The sequence below is a fragment of the Pezoporus flaviventris genome, unplaced genomic scaffold, assembly GCF_033815535.1.
Source record: "Pezoporus flaviventris isolate CSIRO_AGI_PZ_B2104156 unplaced genomic scaffold, CSIRO_AGI_Pfla_v1 ptg000025l, whole genome shotgun sequence".
Taxonomy (NCBI): Eukaryota; Metazoa; Chordata; class Aves; order Psittaciformes; family Psittacidae; genus Pezoporus; species Pezoporus flaviventris.
In genome coordinates, this window is record NW_026892573.1 from 11,427,120 (window position 1) to 11,447,588 (window position 20,469).

General features: G+C 37.3%; 1 protein-coding gene across 4 annotated transcripts in view; it reads left to right on the top strand.

Annotated features, from left to right (window-relative positions):
• DCLK1 (doublecortin like kinase 1) overlaps positions 1–20,469 on the top strand; it is a 242,869-nt gene that overhangs the window by 146,948 nt on the left and 75,452 nt on the right. For all 4 annotated transcript variants that reach the window (XM_061457505.1, XM_061457501.1, XM_061457502.1 and 1 more), the window contains exon 5: positions 19,525–19,641. In XM_061457505.1, coding sequence (XP_061313489.1) covers positions 19,525–19,641 — 117 coding nt within the window. The remainder of the gene's footprint in view (positions 1–19,524; positions 19,642–20,469) is intronic.

Here is a 20,469-nt window from a genome sequence, read left to right on the forward strand (position 1 = left end):
TTCAAGAAACGGTCATTTTAAAAGCAAGTTATGCGGAGCTAAAAGCTTTTGAAAGATGTAGAATGAGAAGATAAGTTGGAGCTGTGCATATCATGTTATTAAATCTGAGGCCTGGAATAGAAGACAATTCTGGCATTTGGTTTTAAGCCAATAGACATCTTTGAACTGAAAAAACAAGTTATATCTGGCCCTCTGCTGTCATTAGTACACCTTCTCTTCACAATGCTAATGTATGTACTGCAACATGGCATGCATTTGAAACAGGGAAATTTAGCTCTGTGATGAAAGGAGACTGTTTTCTAGCACAGTGTAACTGCTAGCAGTAAACCTCAGTGTTGCTTGTGTTATTTTCAACTTATCAAATGTGGTTTCTCAGGAATTCCTAATTGTCCATTCCTCCCATATCACAAACCCTCTGCTGCATTCTTCTCTCTGACCCTTTTCAGATCACACACTGTTGATCACACTTTCCACAGTAGCATCTTCACTGTTAACTCCTGCATTTTCATCTCCTAGTTTCTCTTCCTACTCTCTCACTGCTTTAGTGTATCATCACAAAAACAAACCAATCCCCAACCTACTCCTAGGTAAGAGGGGAGAGAGGTGGTAGTCAGAATAAGTCTCAAGATGCGATAAGAAGCTGGTAGACAATGCATTTGTTTCTGGCTGAGTAGGATAGTTAAAGATGGTCTTCAAAACCGTTACTCAGTTAAAGCTTCTGTGTCCTGGGAGTATTTATGTTAATGGGAGAAATTTTATTATATCAAGGTCTTTCAATATTTTTTTGATGGTACTACTCGTGGTAGAAGCAAACTCGCTGTCAAAAAAGCAAAACTTAATTACAGGTTTGGAATATTTAACAAAGGTGGACATTTAAGTATTCACTCATACTCCTTACATAAGACTTATTTCCAAATTTAATTTTCCTCTTCTGCTCAGAGTAAAAAAATAAATAATCAAAATCACATAATTAAAAGCAACCCTAAAATATCATTGCATAAATATGTAAAATTAATTATTTAAAAGAAGATGGGGAAAATAGGAAGTCTTATTAGAAGGTTTTTCTACAGCCAAATACAGTCCAAGAGGAACATCATCAGATAGTATATATTGTCAAGGTCCACTCCTAGTAACTCAATGAAAATCAAGATGTAAAAGCTGAAAATGTGCCATGAAGTGCGCATATTAAACATCTGCTGTTTAAAAAGTTCTAAAAATATTTAGAGAGTGAAATAAACTGTGAAATGTCTGCTTTTTGTTATTTTCTCTTTTCAGACATTTAGTCCTCTACACCATAAGTTGAAAATACATCAATGTCATTTAGTTACAGAAACCATAAAACCTAAGAGGTAAGATAGGTTATTAAAAGAAGGCTAGCTGTCCACTAAACCAGTTTGGTCAGTTTCTTTGAGGTACTCACTATGATGTAAAGGTTGAAAGTGATGGAAATTCCAAAGTAATGAGGGGAATGTTTTTGTAAATTGGTGGAAAGAAAGTTGGTAGGACTGGTTTGTTTATTGGCTCATTTTCATAGCATACTTTAATAGATTTTCTTTACTACTGCATATGCTAAAAGAATCCTTTGCTGTAGCCTCCCTGCGTTGCTTCCCAGAATCTGAGGAGAAAATATATAGTTGTTTTTCATACAGGTTTATTTTAATAAAGGTGCAACATAGCTAGTATTTGATCAGGTAAACTTGAAGAAAAATTAACTAGCTTAGGGAAGGTCAGACTTCACTAGGATAAGTGCAGGGGTTCTTATTACTGTGTGCAACATTGCTCTTCTTACTTGAGTTTGTGCAGCTGATGGTAGTTTTTGAGCTGCGTGTCTCATAATGTCAGTCTAGGTTCTGTACCTGATAACAGTTTAGTCTGATTGGTTAGTGTCCTTTCTGTGTAAGATGAAAAGGGGAAAACAGGTAAGACTGTTCTTGTCCTCTTTGTTGCTTGGTAGATTGTAGAATAAATCCAGATAAATGAAGCATAAGGCTTTTTGCTTTATGTAGGTGTTCTCCTCTTCTATAGTACCAATGCAGTGCAAATCACCACATACTTTCCCACCCCCTATGTACATAAAGAAAAAATGGCTTATGCCTGAGATGTAAGATTAATCTTGTGGAGATCAGCAACATGTTGCTATGCTCAAATTCTATTGCTTCCATAGAGATTCATTTTCCATTGCAAATTGCTAGGGGAGCCGTAAAATGTTGATACCTATGTATGTAGAAAACCTTTGTTGGATACAATTGTGTCCATATATAAAAGATCTGCAGTTAACTTTGGGGACTGGATCTATGCAGAATTTAAAAACAAATAGAAAAGCTAATATCTAATATTAATACTATAGAATATTCCATATTATTTAAACTAACTTTCTGATTAAATGAAATTAATTGCTCATTTGCCATAGTAATAGAAAGCAATGTCTTCTGTTAAACCAAGGATGGATGTAAAGTTCTATTCATCTAAAAAGTTTCCTCACCAAGCTGAACTGGAAGAACAATGCGCATCTCTTGTACAACTCTAGGTTCTTTATTCTCTCCATGGTGTAATTTAGCAAAAGGAAATGTCACATACACCCTCTTAAGATACATTAACATGTGGAAAGTTGTGCAGAGATAGACAAAGATAACAGATCAGATCAAATTCTTTATAGTCTTCTTTGAACTGCAGTTTGTCCGCAAATGAAATTTCCTTGCAGAAATTCTCCCATACAAATGGATGCTTTCCTCTGAGGTTCATCCCTACCTGTTTAGGTGATACTTTATTTCTGCCTTTGCCCTCCAGTACAGGAGGTGCAGAGGAGCCCTACATTTCCATGACAGTTAGCTGCTACTTATTTCACCAAGACTCTGGTATCACTGGTAGAACTTCACACATCCAAGTGATAAGTTTGAATTTCTGTCCCCAAGAATCACAGTTCTCCATTTGACTCCTTGACTTTCTCCTGTCTTGGCTCCCATGCACTAATCTGTCTTGTCTTAAAAGGAGTTTAATGTTTCCTGTGAATTTTCTTCAAACAAAGAGTCCATTATTTAATCCAATACACCCAGATGTTCCAGTTGGACTCTGGGAGGGGGTGGGGAGTAAAGAGGAATCCAGAATCAGAAACAGTAAAACTTTCATAAATGGCTGTTCTGTTGCTATGTCTTTTGAAAATGGAATGCGGCCTGCTGTGTTCCATAAACACATGCATTACATTAGGTACAAGCCAACGCATTTCGTTCAAGCACATCTAAATATTAGAGGGAAACCAGCAATGAGTTATGGTTGCAGGGAAAAAGTAGGGAGAAGAAGAAAGAGTTCTGCCTAGTTCAGTGAGTGATAACTTGACTGGTAGACATTTATAGGATAATACTGAAAGAGCAAACAAATACGCCCTCTAATTAGGAAATTGAGAAAAAAACCCAAGAAAAAAAAGAGGAACTGAAGAAGACATATACAGCAATAGGTATAAAAGTGCCTATTGAATTGCTCTTCATAATGAAGAACGGGGAGCACAGTGCAGTATCTGATTTACACAAAGTTTCTCTCAAGTTACACAATGTAGTATTTGTGCCAGCTTAAAACCAGGGGTAACGTTGGTGTTTGTGTTTGGTGTGCTTCGTGTAAAAGTTCTGAGAGGATATTTGTCATTACTAGATGCATAACACTTTCTCATAAAGTTATTATGTTATCCACAATGAATTCAAATAAAACATATTGGTCAGTGTGTGTGCGCTACCACATTAATAATAATTTGTGGGATGATAGAGATGATTTCACCTAATTCAATACGGGAAGTCAGTCAGATCATAAATCATGGTACAAATTATCTTCTATCTTAAAAGAGAGTGGAAACACTGCTATTAGATTTGTGTGAATGGACATATGCTTTTGCACCTAGCTGTTCTGAAAGCAAATTAATAAAACAGTTTTCCACAGAGATGCATTTGAATTTTCAGATCAATAATTACAAAAGCATTTATACTTTTTAGGGGTCCCTCTTTATTTTTTTGTCATCATGTCACTCATTAAATAAATAGCTTGTTTTAAACCCCTTTAAATTTCGTTTTTTTTTAATTCTAAAATTATTTATGTGGGTGGCAGACTTTGAAGTCCGCATACACAAGCAATTTCAGCTGCTTGAAAAGTAATTGCACATCGGCTTAGCTGTAGCAATTGTGCATGTGCACATAATTTAATCTTTTATTGTAGGCTTAGCTAAGCCATGTTGCATTAATTCACTTTTAGCATGCATACATGCAGATAATTGCAGTGACTCAGCTGACACTCAGTAACTCAGTAACTGCAGTAACCTGATCATCTGCTTGAACATGTTGTTTTTTAAATTACTGTTCTAAGCCAGACCTAACAAAATTTCTCATTTCTCTTGCGTTTTGAAAATACTATTTCTTTTTTGATTGGACATGGATCCTTTTTCTTTTGTGTGTGTGGTTGGACCAGCAAAGTTCTGCACATTAATTTGGGGCCACAAAGTGAGAGGGGTTACAAAGAGCTGTGTCTACAGCTGTAGCTCATACTGCTGTGAAGAGAGAAGTCAAACCTGTCTGTATCAGAGACACAGGGAGCAGGAGCACTCATCAATGAGTTCACTGCAGACGAGTGCTTTGGAGCCACGAAACAATCTTCTGCCCACATGGGAGTCTGCAGGAAGGGGTGGGAGGTTGACGGCTTTATGGATCTGGCCCCATTTCATCTTAATCTGCTCTGGCTCCTGATCTTTTCAGAGTCTCCCCATTGTGCGTGTGATTTCTGCTAAACATGAAGAGAAATTTTTAAGATCAAGACCATATGATATAGCAAGATTAATCTACCCTTTAGCCTTCACCTCTCCCTCCCACTGGGGGAGAGGTTTGGTTCTGCTAATTTGTCATGTTACTTATTTTTTTTTTGCTTCTGCCATAATTTTTTTTTTTCCCTCCTCATGGTTCATCTAAATAGGGGATTTTGGCACAAACACTCTCAGCATATAATGAAGATAAATAGAATTCTTCATGCCCACTACATGAATTTTTAAGACATCATTGTTTATTTCACCTAGTTTTAACTTGGGGAATTTGTAACTCATTTGTAGAGTAGAAGTGTTTTTTCACTTTTATTATATTGTGGCTGAGTGAATCCCTGTATGTCTGTGAAGCAGATGTGTTAGTACAGCCGGTGTAAAAGCTTCATTCCTTCCCTCATCTTTTGCAATGCAGTCAAGTTTCAAATTGTTGTTATACGCAGTAATTAAATATGAATAAATAAAATATCACCAGATAATGAAGCTGCAGTCTGCTCTGTCATGTGAAATCATTTACGAGGTGCCTGTGAGTAGGGACTGTGGCTGATGATGTCTTCTGTGTCCAAGTCTCTGATTAGTTTTGGAAGCATTTGTGTGAATTTTTCTGTAGTATTTGCATCAATAGCCAGAAAATAATCTTTTGCCTTAATAAAACATATATCCTCCTGCCTCATCAATCCATTCCTTTCATGTCTTCTGACATCTAAATAATAACTGGAATTGGACCAGTTTTGCAGATAACAACTTTGTAATTCAACTGTGTTACTTTATTGGGTATCAGTATATAGTTTGCAAGCTTGTTAGAATTAGGCTGGGTTTTGGGGAATAGGTCAGAATACCCCTGTTTATCTATTTGATGTGTTAAAATTCATATTTACCCCGCCCCAAAATATTAATTTCAGTGAAGGAATGGAAGAAATAATAAACAAAATGAAAATCTTTGTTTGCATTGTCTGTTTCAAAGCAGGACAGGTGTTAATCCAGGTATTTTGGATCCTACAAATCCTACAGATACCAAAATAAGGCATGAATACAGTATTCATGTTCTTCTGAAAACTCCTCCAATCCCCACAGCTTTTGACCCGTCTGAAATATTACTTCTCTATTTATATCTAATACTTTTATACCTATAAATATCCCAGATTAATAATACTTTATTTCAGACTCTACTGTTTGCACTGTATTCCCCGCACGCATGAGAGGACCACAGAATATCTAGCTTATAAATTAGGAGAAGGCTGTAATTAGTTTTCGTCAAATGTGAATATTAACCTTCTCCTCTTCTAGAAGGGAAGGCAATTTATGCGTAAGTTTGGCCACTTTAAAGGCTGCTGCCTGCTTGAAAGAGTGCAGGGAGCTTGAATGCTACTGGTCTTCTCCAGCTGTTTCAATTGGCCACTTAAGATGTATGTCTTAGTCCATCAAGTGGTCTTTGCTCTTGGCTTTAGACCATAACTGTTGTGGAAACATCATTGTCCAGTGGTGATCTATAGGGTGATGGGTTAAGACTAGACAATCAAAGTACTTCAGGGTTTGGTTAATCATGTTCTCTTGTGATTTATCATTGCGTTTACACAGGTTTATCTTTATACTACATTTGTCTTTTTTCCAATATTTCTTTATTGTTAGAATTATGTTTCCTTAAAGCAGTACTTCTGATATTCTATTCTTATATGATTGATGAACCACACCTTCTGTCACGTGAATAAATTTGAGTGGGACTGATTATTTTTCTTCAGTACCATCACAAAAGTCTTGCTAGTACTAGAGATGCCCAAGTGAGATTTCAGTAAACCCTCTCACATAGTCAGGCAGTCTGTTCCAGCAGCCCAGAAGTTAACATGTGGTAATGCTAATTTACCTTTCTGATCTCCATTTTCACGTAGCTAGATTGCTACCAGTATTCAAGTTAAATCCAGAATGGTATCTCCAGATCTCTATGATCTAGTCACAAAGTAAACATGCCTCATTAAAAAATTCCTATTTGTTCATAGCATTCTTTCAGTGTAGGAAAGCACGCATTCTACACGACCGAGTTTTGGCATCCAGAATTACCTTTTATCTCCCCAGGTTTGCATGCAGGCACATGTAAATGTGTAGTAAGCAAACAAAGCTCAGCTTGTGGCATCTAAGTAGAACCACATGCCACAAACCTCAGCCAGCAACACAGCTGCTAGCAAAGGTTCAGTATGCACACACCCCAGGAGCAGTATCAGCAGCTGCAAGCCCAACAATATTTCTGGCAGTGGTGTTCTCCACTTTAGGCCTGGCCACGCTTTGCATCTCGTATCCATCTGTTTGGTTTGCATTGTGTTACATCATCCTGAATGCAATATTTAAACTATAAAATCATCAGGGGATCATACAAAAGGGGAAGCTGCCTTGCACAGGTTGCCTCAGGGAGAGCTTTCTATTCATAGAATTTGGTGTCAGAGAAAGTGCAGAGGCTGTTTTGTGGGAGGAATAGACATCTGGGAAGCTGGGACTGACACTAACAAAACCATGGGGAGGGTAGAAGCAAATATGAAAGTTAAGGCAAGGATATTTTGTCTTCAATATTTCTGCATTTTGGTTACAAAGCAGATTTATGATGTTCTTGAAGAGTTTCTTGGGTTCCAGATACTGGTAGAATGGAAATTAGGAATCTAGGAAACTGTATTTTATCATTGGCATTGTCTCCTAATTCAGTATTTTGTGACTTTGAACAACATCGCTATATGTGTGCTTAAGTTTGTGAGAGAGAAGTCACATTTTCTTTTAGAATGTCTAGAAGAAAGTAGGAGTAGATCCTGTGAATAAACCCGTTTTCTAAGTTAAAGTTCTGGGTTTATCTGCTTGGAATTCTTGAATATTCTTGGAAGAAAAAGTATATTAGAATGACTTTTCACAGGAAATTAAGTGTCTGTGAATATTGATAGAAAATGAGTAAACATTGGATTTGCATCTTGTCTTTACTGGTAGCTGTTCCTTATCTGTTCAGAAACAGCTTCTGAATGTTACATTGCTTCCAAGACAAGGAATATTCTTACTTTTACATATTGAATAATCCCAGACTTCTCAATGCATGTTTTGGGGAAGTAAGACTTTAATAAAGAACATATCTAAGAACATTGTGCGTGATTCACAAAGAATAATATGGCAGAACTTGTTAAATTAATTATTTTTTATCTGTCATAGTTGCTACACGACTTCAACTCAAAAACAGCCCAGTGTTTTGTCACCCAAATGACAGCCCTCACTTCACAGAATTTCATCTTCATTTGAAAAATCAGCAATGGATATGGTTTCACATTTGACTTTTATTTTTTCTTTTTAATTAATGGAGGATATACAGGGCTAGAGATATTTCTTGGATGCCACCTTGCAGAACAAAGCAATTAAATAGGTCATAGAATTAAAAAAATGAGACCCTATGAAACATACTTGTCTACTGTATCGTTGGGCTTAGCATACTTTGTCAGTTGTAGTAAGGGCTTTCATTTCATGGGAGAAAGTAAGCTCAAACTGGACTTTTCTAATATCAGCCAAGTTTGCAACTCAGAAGTGAAATAATTTTACAAAAAAGACTTTAAAAACAACAGTCTCGTGAATGTTAGATACTGTCATAAATGATGCCTGCACTTTTATAAGGTAGAGTGTAAAACATTGCTTCCAACAATAACTTAACTGAATGTGTAGTAATATGGTCTCATTGATGCATAGTTAGCACTACTTCTTTCCCCCCCATTGCCTATCCACTGATTATTTATTGTCATTTAAGCATCAGCTGTGATCCTTGCTTCCAATATTTAAAATCCAGACTGCTTCAGAAGATGGTATGGGCTAGCATGTTTTCGGTGGGTTGGCATGACAGCTTTTCTTGAACTGGGTATTATCTGTGAGCTTCTGTTTTCATCTTGTTTTTTCATCTGGACATGCCTGTATAGGGAATGAAGAATGAAAGGTGTATTTCTAGAGCAGATTTAGTTACGAAAGATGTAGATAGAGCCTACATCTGTCTAATCAAGCGATTCTAGCTTGAGGAGGCATGGTTCTAACTCACAAAATTGGTTTAGACCTGTCCAGTGAGAGTAAAAAAAGGATGTAATCCATGAAGTTGGTAAGAAATGGCTTCTCTCAGTATTCATTTCCATCAGCTGGCTCAGAAGGAAAACACTGGTGAGTTCCTGCACTCATTCTCTCCTAGTTTGACAGTAAGCCCACTGGTAACTACTCTGGTTTGGTTTTCCCAACATCCATCTTAAAAGCAATTTCTGTAGATGGTATTTTCCTAAATTGCAGCTTGGGTTTCAAAATCCCATTTAGAAAAGTTTTAATTTCTACTCTCCTGCCCCCATTATGATGTTACACAAAGGCTAGTTTGACACAGTATTTTCTTGACAGAACTATTTAGGGTATTATATAATTATGCTTCATTCAAAGGGTGGCTACAAAGAAGATGGAGACTGCCTTTTTACAAGGAGGGGTGACAGGCACAAGTTTCTCCAAGAGGCAGTCCGGCTGGACACTAGAGGAAAATTTTTCACAATAAGAACAATCAGCCATTGGAATAATCTCTCCAGGGAAGTTGCAGATTCCCCAACACGGGACACTATTAAGATACAGCTGGACAGGGTGCTGGGCCATCTAGTCTTGGTCATGCTTTGACATGACAGGTTGTACCAGATGATCTTTGAGGTCCCTTCTAACCTAATATTCTATGATTCTGTGATATAATTTTAATATCTTCCAAGCTTCAAATGGTTTGTTTGCTTTATTGTTTTGTTTTGTCGCAGAATGTAATGTCACAGAGTGGTTGAAGTTGGAAGGGACATCTGGATTTCATCTGATCCAGTCCCCCTACTCAAGCAGGGCCATTAGGAGCTGGATACCCAGGATCATGTCTAGATGGCTTTTGAATATCCCCAAGCCTGGAGACTCCAGCAGCTCTCTGGGCAGCATGTGCCAGCACTTGGCCACAATCAGGGTTAAAAGTGTTTCCTGATGTTCAAAGGGAACCTCCTGTGTTTCAGTTTGTGTCCATTGCCTCTTGTCTTGATACAAACAAAAGGAAAGGAGCCTGTCTGCCTTCTTTATACCCTCCCTTTGGATATTTTTTTCCATAATCTCAAGTTAGTCTGACTGTTCTGCAATTCCCAGTTTTCTGATTGTCCAAGTTTTAAAGTGACTTTTTCTAGTCTCTTGGAGCTTGACTTGTCCTTCAGAATTCTCAAAAAATAACATCTGATAGCTCAGAGATTCTCTCAAGTGTGTCTGTAAATATTCCTCACATCTAGCTAATTTGAAAACGTTATGTGAGGACTCTGTCTAACCTGTTCTCAGTGCATTTTGTCTTGTAATCCCACTGTTGCTAAAGTTACATTATCTGACTGATTGCAGAAAGTCTTTTTTGATGAAAATTAAAGAAATTAAACAGTCGGTTTTTCATATTCATCTGTTTTTAATGGATAGTTGATTTTTTAAATCCTTTTTTTTTTTTTTTGCGCAAGACTCCTTAGTAATCTAATTAGCTCTGTAAGTGCTTTGGGAATTTGGTTTGTTCTTAACTTGTGACTGTAATATTTATCCCAGTGTAGCGTATTTTGTTCCTTTGAAAGAAAAAAAGAAAAAGACTTTTAAAACTTAATACTGCACAATAAATTTGTTCAACTAAGTGCATTATAAATACGCAGATTTACTTGAGAAAAAACATCGAAGCAGAAATTAATAGGACATTTACTTTGAATAGATATTTCCTCCCTTACCACAAATCAGTTACATGTAAAAATCTGTAACTTAAGGAGACCTGATTTAAAAGTATTAAAAGTTAAGTGTTTTGAGTGGATGTTTCTCAGTAACAGCCTTAGCTGATGTTTCCCGTTTAAAGCCAATGTTCTGGAAATGGGATTTTTTTCTTTTCTAACTGTAGAGAGGACTTGAGCTTGTCAACTTCCAAAAGAGTCATATGAAATGGAAGCAAGCTGAAAACAACTGATACTTTTCAGAATGCAAGTGGTAGTACCAAAACCCCAGAATTTGTTGGGACTATAGAATAGTCGCTTCTCTTAGGCAGGGAATAACAAAATAAAAAAAAAATATGTTGGAACGCCTATGTACTTGATGCTCAGGGTGATATTAATATTTACCATATGAATTGGTTAGGAAGTCTGTTTATTCTCAAAACAAAGAACAAGATGATTTTTAATAGGTAATATTACAAATGTTACCTCTTTGTGCTGAACTAGAAAGCAAGCCATTGATCTTGCTGAACAGAAAAGTTAAGAACTAATGCATATGTACTATCCTCTTATTTAACTTCCAATTGCGTGAATAAAGCATTGCCAAGAAAAATGCCATCCAAAATGTACAGATAAAGAAAGGCACTTCAGTGATGAATTTTTCCTCTTCACCAGGGGTATTTGAGCATAACTGCTGTTAGAGGATTTGCCCAATAAACAAGCTTTTGTCACAGAAAGAGAAAGAAAGTCATAACCAAAGTCAGGGAACATTCCTTTGCTTAATGAAGAATAATGCTGAGGCCATAAATAAAAACAATGTAATTGTTGCAGTTGTAATAAGTTGCGTCATCTTGACCATTTCCAATTAAAAGTAACTTTCTGGTATTTTGGGCAGTACAGCTAGTGTGGTAAACCTGTGCAAGTAGTAGCTGGGTTCTGAATACAGGGGCAAACTACTGAACATTTATGTCAGTATTGGAACAGTTTGGGTTGAGTATATTGAACAAGGATAATTAGAATTCGTGGAGGTAAAGCAGAGTATGTGGCAAGACACACAAGACATACATGTTAAAGATTACATGTGTGTTAGCAGTGTGTTTTAAGTAATGACAAAATTTCTATTTCAACTTGGTCTTCAAGTGTCTTAAAAAAATATGATAATGCAATTTCACTTTCAGAGATTCATATTTTACATAAGCAAATTCATTCACAGTGGTTCAGTAGGAAATATTTCAGATTCATTTAGGCAAGCAGGTTTTGAGGAAGTCTTCCGATTTTGGCTGCGTACAAATGCAGAACTGGAAAAATAATTACATATTGTTCCTTGCCAATGAAGCTGCTTCAGTGATGAAAAATGTATTTTAACTCCTTATTATCATGCTGTGAGGTGGAATTTTTAATGATAACAGATTCCTTCTCTGTTGAAAAGTAAAATTTAACATTGTAGCATTTAGTATAATCAAAATATTAACCTGGAAGTTTGTGTGACATGATTCTGACAAAAAGGTTAGCACTTGGAAAAGTCAGGAAGATAAAATCTACTCATACACAATAAGATCATGAAATATCTTACTGTGTATGAGTAAGATAACTCAAAAAAATCTTGTGTAAGTTTTTTTTTGAGTAAGGTAAGATTTAAATAAGTAAGATGTCTCAGAAAAAGTCTTTGTTACTGTTTGTATAGAGTAGAAGAGCCCATCCCCACCTGAAGATCCTGCTTCCAATTAGGCTATGTTCACCAGTACTCAAAACCTATAATTATATCTGGTCATTCACAAGTAAGATTCATCTTTTCTAACTTACATGCTCCTAAGATAGGTCACAGGAATTAACATGTTCCATTGACTGTAGAAGGAGCATGGGGTGAATAGTTCACACATATACATCATATTTTTATCAATCTAGTACTAGATGAGTTCAATCCTCCCAGCAGTGTCTAAAAGTTATTTAAACAGGAGCATGAAGTTGGAAAACCTTGAAGCAACATTTTGATTATACATTAAATCTACTAACAATTTTAGAAAAACATTATGGGCAACTTCACTGAATTCAGAAACAAATAAGGACTTTGAAAATTATACATTAAAGTAGAATGAGATATTAGTCATAATACATTAATTCACTTATACCTTCCTTATTACTAGCTTAAAAGTCACTTTTGCAGTAGTATATGCATCTGAAAGCATTCTTGGCTTGGATGAAACCTGCAAGAGCTATATTTCTAAGAGCTTGCAAGATTATTTTATTGATTTACAATAAATGGCTTTAACTGTTCATGTTTTATTGTATGTGGCTTTTGCCTTTTTGGTAAGTACTTATCCTAGTTTCAAAACTGTCATTTTTTCCACATGAAAGAAAATCTAACTTTTTCTATATTTTATACTCAGTCAAAACATGGTTTTGGCAGAAAAAAAAAAAAAAAGAGGCTATTTAGCTGTTTGCTACTACAAATATTCAGCACACAGTTGAAAGAGACAGTATTCCTAATGAGTGGAGGACTGGTTAGTGGTAAAAAATCAAATCAGAAGTTAAGATGTCTCAAACCCCCATGCATTTGCAGTGACAACTTAGTGCATAGGATAAAATTTTAGGATTTTTGTATTCTATGCATACATCACTGTCCATCTGGATCAGGAACACACTGAATGGGAAGACATGCAGAACAAAATTGAAGTAGGCACAACCATGACGATAGAAGATTTAAAATTACTTAAACCTCCGTGAAACACCTTATATCCCTTTCATTTCTGGAAACTGTGACAGTGACCCTTTCGAACATGGTGTAATTACAATTCATAGCTGCCACTGATTCATCAGTAGGGTTGGTTGAATTGCAGTGTCACTAAATAGGATGGTGCCGTTTCCCTTTTGCTGAAGAAAGTGAAACTTAGTTCTGCAAGAGGAGGATGACTGCTTTTAATTGAAGGCATGAATGCAACTGAAAGGTAAAATCTTATTAGCTGCAGTAGGAATTAACAACATGGAACAAATTACTCTTAACATTAAAAATTAAAATCAGTACTGCATTTGGGGTAACGATCTATTCATTGGCTTGAGGACATTGCTAGTGAGGCTAATGTCTTTAAGCAGTGGTAAAAAGTATCAGCCTAAGGCTTACAGTAAAATGGCTTACCAGCAACCACAGACATCCTCGATCCTCCCTCCTTGCTTATCTGTAGGATACAGCTGTTGTTGAAACCAAGTTAAATGTTCTCTTCCCTATATAGGGAAGACACAGAAGAGAGTGATAATTTAGGCCAGAAAGAACTCATGAAGGCTGGTCAACAAGCTGACAAGTAACCTTTGTTGATCTTCTGGTAATTTGGATAACTTTAAACAGTCTTCTTGAAAACCACATTAAATTTATTCGTTTTATGACACATTTATTGTTACATTAGTTACTCTCTGCTGCTTTCTTGCCATTGTAAAATCTAATGAACATAGAAACTAATGAAACATTTTGTAAATGAAACATCACAGAGCTGGAGACTGGAGACTGGAGGTGTTATGATTCTGCATGTTAGCATTCTATGATTCTTTTCTATTCTAATTACTTCATGCTTACATTTTATCCATTTGACAACAGGAAGAATTGAGAACTCAAATGTAAATATGTTGGGGTTCCTCTTAGTTGTACCAGTTCCTACTGCTTATTGGCACCACTGTATAATCTCAGGAATTTTTTGGTCTTTATCTTGTCCCTTTTGTTTCTCAGTAATGTCAAGTCATAGCCTTGGAGTATTTCCTCTTTTTCTCAGCCTTAGTGTTGTTAATGTCAATTAAATGCCTCCGACCTCTGCAGTGATATTCCATGCTATAAAGGGACTGCAGTGTTAGTCTTGCTGCCAGTAGTCTGTACTTCTCTCTCCTGCTTTGTACTTCTGTCTGTAGTTATATGAGAGAACATATTGAAAGATTTTTTGGCTGGAAAAACATTCTTATTTATCTGGTATTCTGAATTGGAAAGCAGTAAAGCCTGTGATCAGACCTTTAAGTTGACATTCTTTTGCTTCACATTACTTTGGGTGTCATCATTTTGTTCCTTTAATCTTAGTTAGCCAGTGGGGAGAGGAAGGACTGGGGCTTCATGCTACATTTCTTTCCTTGCTGAACATAATATAGAAATACCTGGTGTTCCTCTTGGCTGAGCCTGCCCACATGAGTAAGAAAGGCAGTGTAACTCTCTTCTGTCAGGAATTCAGATCTATTTCTGATACAGTTTTAGCTTACCAAGAACCTGCTGTATAGTTACCAGAATACTGTTGAAGAGAAGATACATATTTATTCCTTACCAGTATAGATTCTGTGAAGAAAATATGGTTTTAAAAAACCACGCATTTTTTGTTGTTTTTTCCCTCCCTCTTTATGTACATCTAGTTCTCCTACAGTAACAAGAGGATTATGGTAATGTCTTAGAGAAGACAACCAGTGGTTGTGTGGTTACTGAGTGGGATCTTTGCCTGCAGTAAAATTTTCTTTTCCAAACTAAATGTTACAACAGAATTACATACATAAACTGTTTATAGGAGCTGAGACCTATTTACAACAAGCAGCATGGTTGTATTCTACCCATGACTGGAAACCCCTTTAGACTCTAACTAGTCATGAAAACATGATTTGCCTGACCCCAGTGTGCACTAAAGTCTTGCCCACATGGTTCTCCACATGGCATACCTCAGCCAGTGTCATTTATTAAACTTCCAAACCCATAGGAAACATGGCACTTGACAAAGTTTACTGTAGGGTTCACAGTGGTGTTTAAGCTACTACCTTTTAAAACTTTGTGACGTGAATTATTTTTGAGAGGAAAAAGAAAATTGTGCCAAAGAAGTTCATAACTGAGCTCAAAAAGGTTTGTACAAATAGAAAAATAGGTAAAGTGAAAAAAATTATGTGACAAACTAAAGAGAAGAGATAGTTGCCCTGACAGCAAAGAATGCTAACAGCATCTGGGGCTGTATGAACAGGAGTCGACTCAGTGAAGGCAGGGAAATACTTAGTCTCCTGTGCTCTACTCAGGACTTGTGAGGCCACATCTGGAATATTGTTTCCATTTTAAAGTCCCCAGTTCAAGGAAGACATCACCAAATAAGAGGCAGTTAGAGGAGGATCATCAGGATGGTGGGGAGCTATAGCACTTGCCCTGTGAGGAGAGCTGGTCTTATTCAGCATGGAGGAGATGGCTTCAGAGGGACCTGCCAGCAGTCCCCACTGCCAGTGGGACAGCATCTCTTCTCCATGAAGATGGTGGAGTCATACTCCTTTCTGCCTTTTCTGAAGATAGGAGTGAGATTTGCTGGGTCTTCACATGTCTATCCCAATCACTGTTATCTTTCGATAATTATCACAAGTGACTTCGTAATGACATCAGCCAACTCTCTCAGCATCCCTTCTTGCAGGGTGCATCCCATCAGGTCCCATGGACCTACGTAGTTCTACTTTGCTAAAGTATTCTGTAATCTCTCCCTCTTCCACCAAGGGTAGATTTTCCTTTCTCCAGGCTTTCCCCCTGCTTCTGCCACCTGGGATTCCTGAAGACCAGACTTGCTAGTAAAAAGTGAGGCAAAGAAGCCATTAAGTACTTGAGCCTTTTCCATATTCTATGTCACCAAGGCCCAGCCTCATTCAGCAGTTGGTTCTGCCCTTGATATCTCTCATCAGGTTCAATTCCAGTTGGGCGTTGGTTTTCCTAACTGTCTGCACACTCAGACTTCCAGGTTACCTGTCCCTATTTCTATCTTCTTTATACTTCCTTTTTATGTTTGAGTTTTGTCAGGAGCAGCTTGTTCCTCCATATAGACATCCTGGCATTTTTGTTCATCTTCCTGATTGTTGAATGAACTCTTTTGGAGCTTGGAGAAGGTGATCCTTGAATGTTAATCAGCTTTCTTGGGTCCCTCTTTCCTCCAGGGCCTTATCCAATGTGACTTTTTTAAGCAGATACTTGAAGGATCTAAAGTCTGCTCTCCTGAAGTCCAGAACTGTGATCTTGGGTTTTGTCCTCCTCCATCCCCTCACAATCCTGAACTCCATGATTTTGTGATCACTGCAGCCAGAGCTGCCTTCAGCCTTCACATCACCAGTGAGCCCTTCCTTTTTTGTGAGTGTAAAGCAGAGCATTTCTCCTCACTGGTTTCTTTATCACTTGGATCAGGAAGTTGTCATTGATGCTCTCCAGGAACCTTCTGCACTGTTTGTGCCCTGCTGTGTTGTTCCTTAGGTTGGTTGAAGTGTCCCCCAGGTGGACCAGGACTGTGAATGTGAGGCTACCTCAAGCTTTGAGCAGAAAATTGGACTAGAGAACTTCTCATGTCTAGCCTGGATTATCCTATGAACCTGTGATTATTGTTCATTTCTCAAATTATCATATGAACATATGGTCATCTGTGTTTCCGCTTCAGTGGGGAGATTTAATGTTCAGCTAGCTGTGAAAGGTAGCTTTCTCATAGGATAATATGCCACTAGTATAGAGGTCATGGTCTGTATGTAGCCCATCAGGACAATTTTCAGACTACTATTAACATCACCCTTTTGACTAAGTGAAGAGTGATCAAATACCCTAGGGTGCAGCCAGCTGCCAGTCTCTGTCTTTCCCAGAAATGGTAGCACCCCTCCATATCATATGAGCAGGAGCATTTCTTGCTGGGAGAGGAGGAAGATGGTTGCAAGATACTTTTAGCCTCTGCAGTTCAGGTTGCACACACTTTGCTTACACATGTGTGACAAACTTAAGATGAAGAATAATAACTTTTTAAAAAATTGGTTTGCTTTCATTTCTGGAAGAGTTGGTTGAAAATTATGTAAGGTTTGTCTTGAATATTGTCCTCAACAGCATTATATCACTAGGATGGAAAGGTAACCTGAATGCGCATTTAGCTGACTCTTCTTTCCTTTCATACTACTTTTCACCTTTCCAATACTGTGAGAGGAAATACACATCCAAATACAGAATCTTATCTCTACCCTCATTCTAACTCTGGGTACTTATAAGGTATTGAGGGAACTTGGATGAGTATTAATGTTTATAATAAAGTTAGAGTTAAACTTTAGTGTATAGCATGAATTGCAGGAGAGGGATGCAGATAGTTGTTTTTTTATATGTTGGAAACAGAAAAGCTTTTTACATAGTAAAGTATATTACAGAAAGTAGTTAGCTGTTTTCTTCATGGACTCTTCAGTTTTTCTACTAAGCAAATGGTTATATTCTAATGGTTCTAGCTTGATTGGGTCATTCTACTTGAGTCTTGTTGTTTGTTGACCCTTGGAATATTCAGTTCCCTTCCTGATGGATTCTTGTGAATGGGGCAAACACTGGGATTACATCCTAGTTTTATAAGATCAAATAAGTTGGCTGCTAGGGGTTTGGGCATTTAAAGTCTTTGTTTACAGTAAGGTAAAGAACCTGTTAACATTCCACATATATAGATGGTTTCTGGAGCAGCTGTTTATGCCAACAGGTCAACATAAGGATCCTGCTGTGGTTACCTAGTGGAATCTAATTGAAAGCTTTCATCTAATTCCTCCTGTTTTCAGTTGATAATTTCCTCTTCAAAAGAGTAAATGTTTTTCTCCATTTCCACTCATTGTTCAGTATAAAATGAGAGTAGTCATCAATGAATCACACTAAGTGTCAACGGAAAGAAGTAAGCTACTATTGGGCATCAGGAAGGTGGGAGAGTTTGAGAAGACAAGCTTCTCTGGGAAGACCAGGGCATTTATCCGGCCCTCTCAGCTCTCAGCTGTGCTGGATATTCCCTCAGTAATACGTCAATTCTTGCTTCTATTTCCTTCAAGAACTTGACAAAAGACAAATAGGACAGCCAAGAGAAATACAAGATAAATACATTTCATGACATCATTCTTTGGTGGATATGTTTAAGTTATTTAGTTATGCTCAATTTTATTTCTTTGTTCTCTAATCTGTCAAACTATGTTACAGACTGAACTGATCTGTGAAGACTAAATAATGTGCAGACTCGTACATGGTATTTTCTGACTAGGGACAAAAAAAAATCTTGTTTCTCTTAGCCTGTGTTGAGGAGCCTCAACCATGAGAAGAAAATGGGGAACAGGTCTGATATAGTACTCTATTTTTACTGATGTATTTTTAAACAGGTGAGGTATACTGACATCATCAGGTGAAGACAGTATAAGCATTACTGCATACTTCTAGTTGTATGTTGACAAAGAAGTGAAAATGTTTTTTTCCCCAACTGTGTAATATGTCTGGTGATTAATTCAGTATCCATTATGAGTGCAAAACATCAGCGTTTTACACACTAAGTTCTTTCATCCTCAGGCCAAGAACCATTTTGCAGGCATAATGCAAAAATGCTTATAGAGCTGTGTGGGTGTATATAAACTCTAACCTGAACATCTTGAAGTGTTCTCAAGTGGGAGGGTAATTTTGCCTCTTCATTGATTTTACTGAGGTTTCTTATGAGCAAGTAGTGCCATTTCCCTCAACCTGTGATGAATTGCATGTGCTATACAATGTGGGCTGTTGCTCACCAGAGGATTAAGCAGGAGCAACAAACATACTTCACTTTCTTCAAACCTTTCATGAGTGACAGACACCTGCGTCATCTTATACAGTCCTAACATTTTGATGTATAAAAGCAGCCTTCTGGTTCATCCAGAGGAGACTGCCTAGGTCGACAGAAGTGCTTACACTGCATTTGGATCATTTACAGAAAAGACCACTTGTGCTGAAATCCTCAAAAGCAAATCAATTTTATGTATAGTCTCAGCACTGTTAAATTAAGCTATCCTAAGTACCTGTGGTAACCATGGTATCTGAAAGTCTGGATTACTGCAGCAGTTCTTTGTCTGAGATGTGGTATATACTGTACTTCAATTTTAATGGAGCCATTTATACAGATTTTATATTTTCCCATAAAACTCCTCAAGGTGAATGAAAACAAGCGTGGGCTAAAAGTTTGTGCTTTTCAGTGCTTTTTCTATTGCAGAATTTTGCTGGCTTTCTTAATTGCTAAATTATGTAGTTTCTTTGTCTTTTAGAATGTCGGGTGGTGAAATCCACTTCCTATACCAAAATAGCTTCGACTTCCCGTAGAAGCACCACCAAGAGCCCGGGCCCATCCCGACGCAGCAAGTCTCCTGCTTCTACTAGCTCAGGTAAAGCACATAAGAAATCTTCCTTAACAACAGCAACCAATCTGTTCCAGTACAATTGACAATGCATTTAAAATTCCATGTTTCTGAGGAAAAATATTATATGTATGAAACAGTCCATAGTAAAAATTCACTTGTTTTCTTAGTTGTATCTGAGATGAAGTGTCTTCCCAATACAAAATGGTTCTTCACTGTTCTATAAATCATGATCTGGCATTACCATGGTTCAGTTTATTTTCTGTGCATGATTTTGGTGCCAATACCTAAGCACTGACAAAAAGAAGGTATTCTTTGTACTAGAAACTGAATGAGCACAAAGCAGAAAGTAGTCCAAGTTGCACAGCATAAGTTCTATGTTGATTTTGCAATCGTCTGTTGTATTTTGAGAGTGTTTTTGTTTCTGAGAAACTGTTTCTGAGAGTGTTAAGAGGCAGCAGTGAGGAAAGGATAGGTTGAAGACAACGAGAATATTGAGGAAAGGGTGGCAAGTCAGAGAAAGAATTCAATTATGGATGTGAATGTGAGGTGCAAAGATAGCTGAGGAACAAAGAAGTCAAAGTTGACCTAACGATTCAGTGGTACAGGCTGGAGAAGACACAGCAAAAAGCTTTAGAAAGGTCAATCTGAAGGGCCTTGATTTGACTGCCTTTGGAGTTGCTCCCACTGAATAGTGTACCACTAGTTCCTCCCTGCAGCTTTTTCCAAAGCAAAACAAATAAATAGACAAAAAATGCATTATGTAATTTGCCGGTATTGGTGCCTAAAAGTACAAGTAATACTTGGTGTGGGCCAGTTGAGTAGTCCCAGTCCAGCATTTGCAGCATTGCTTGT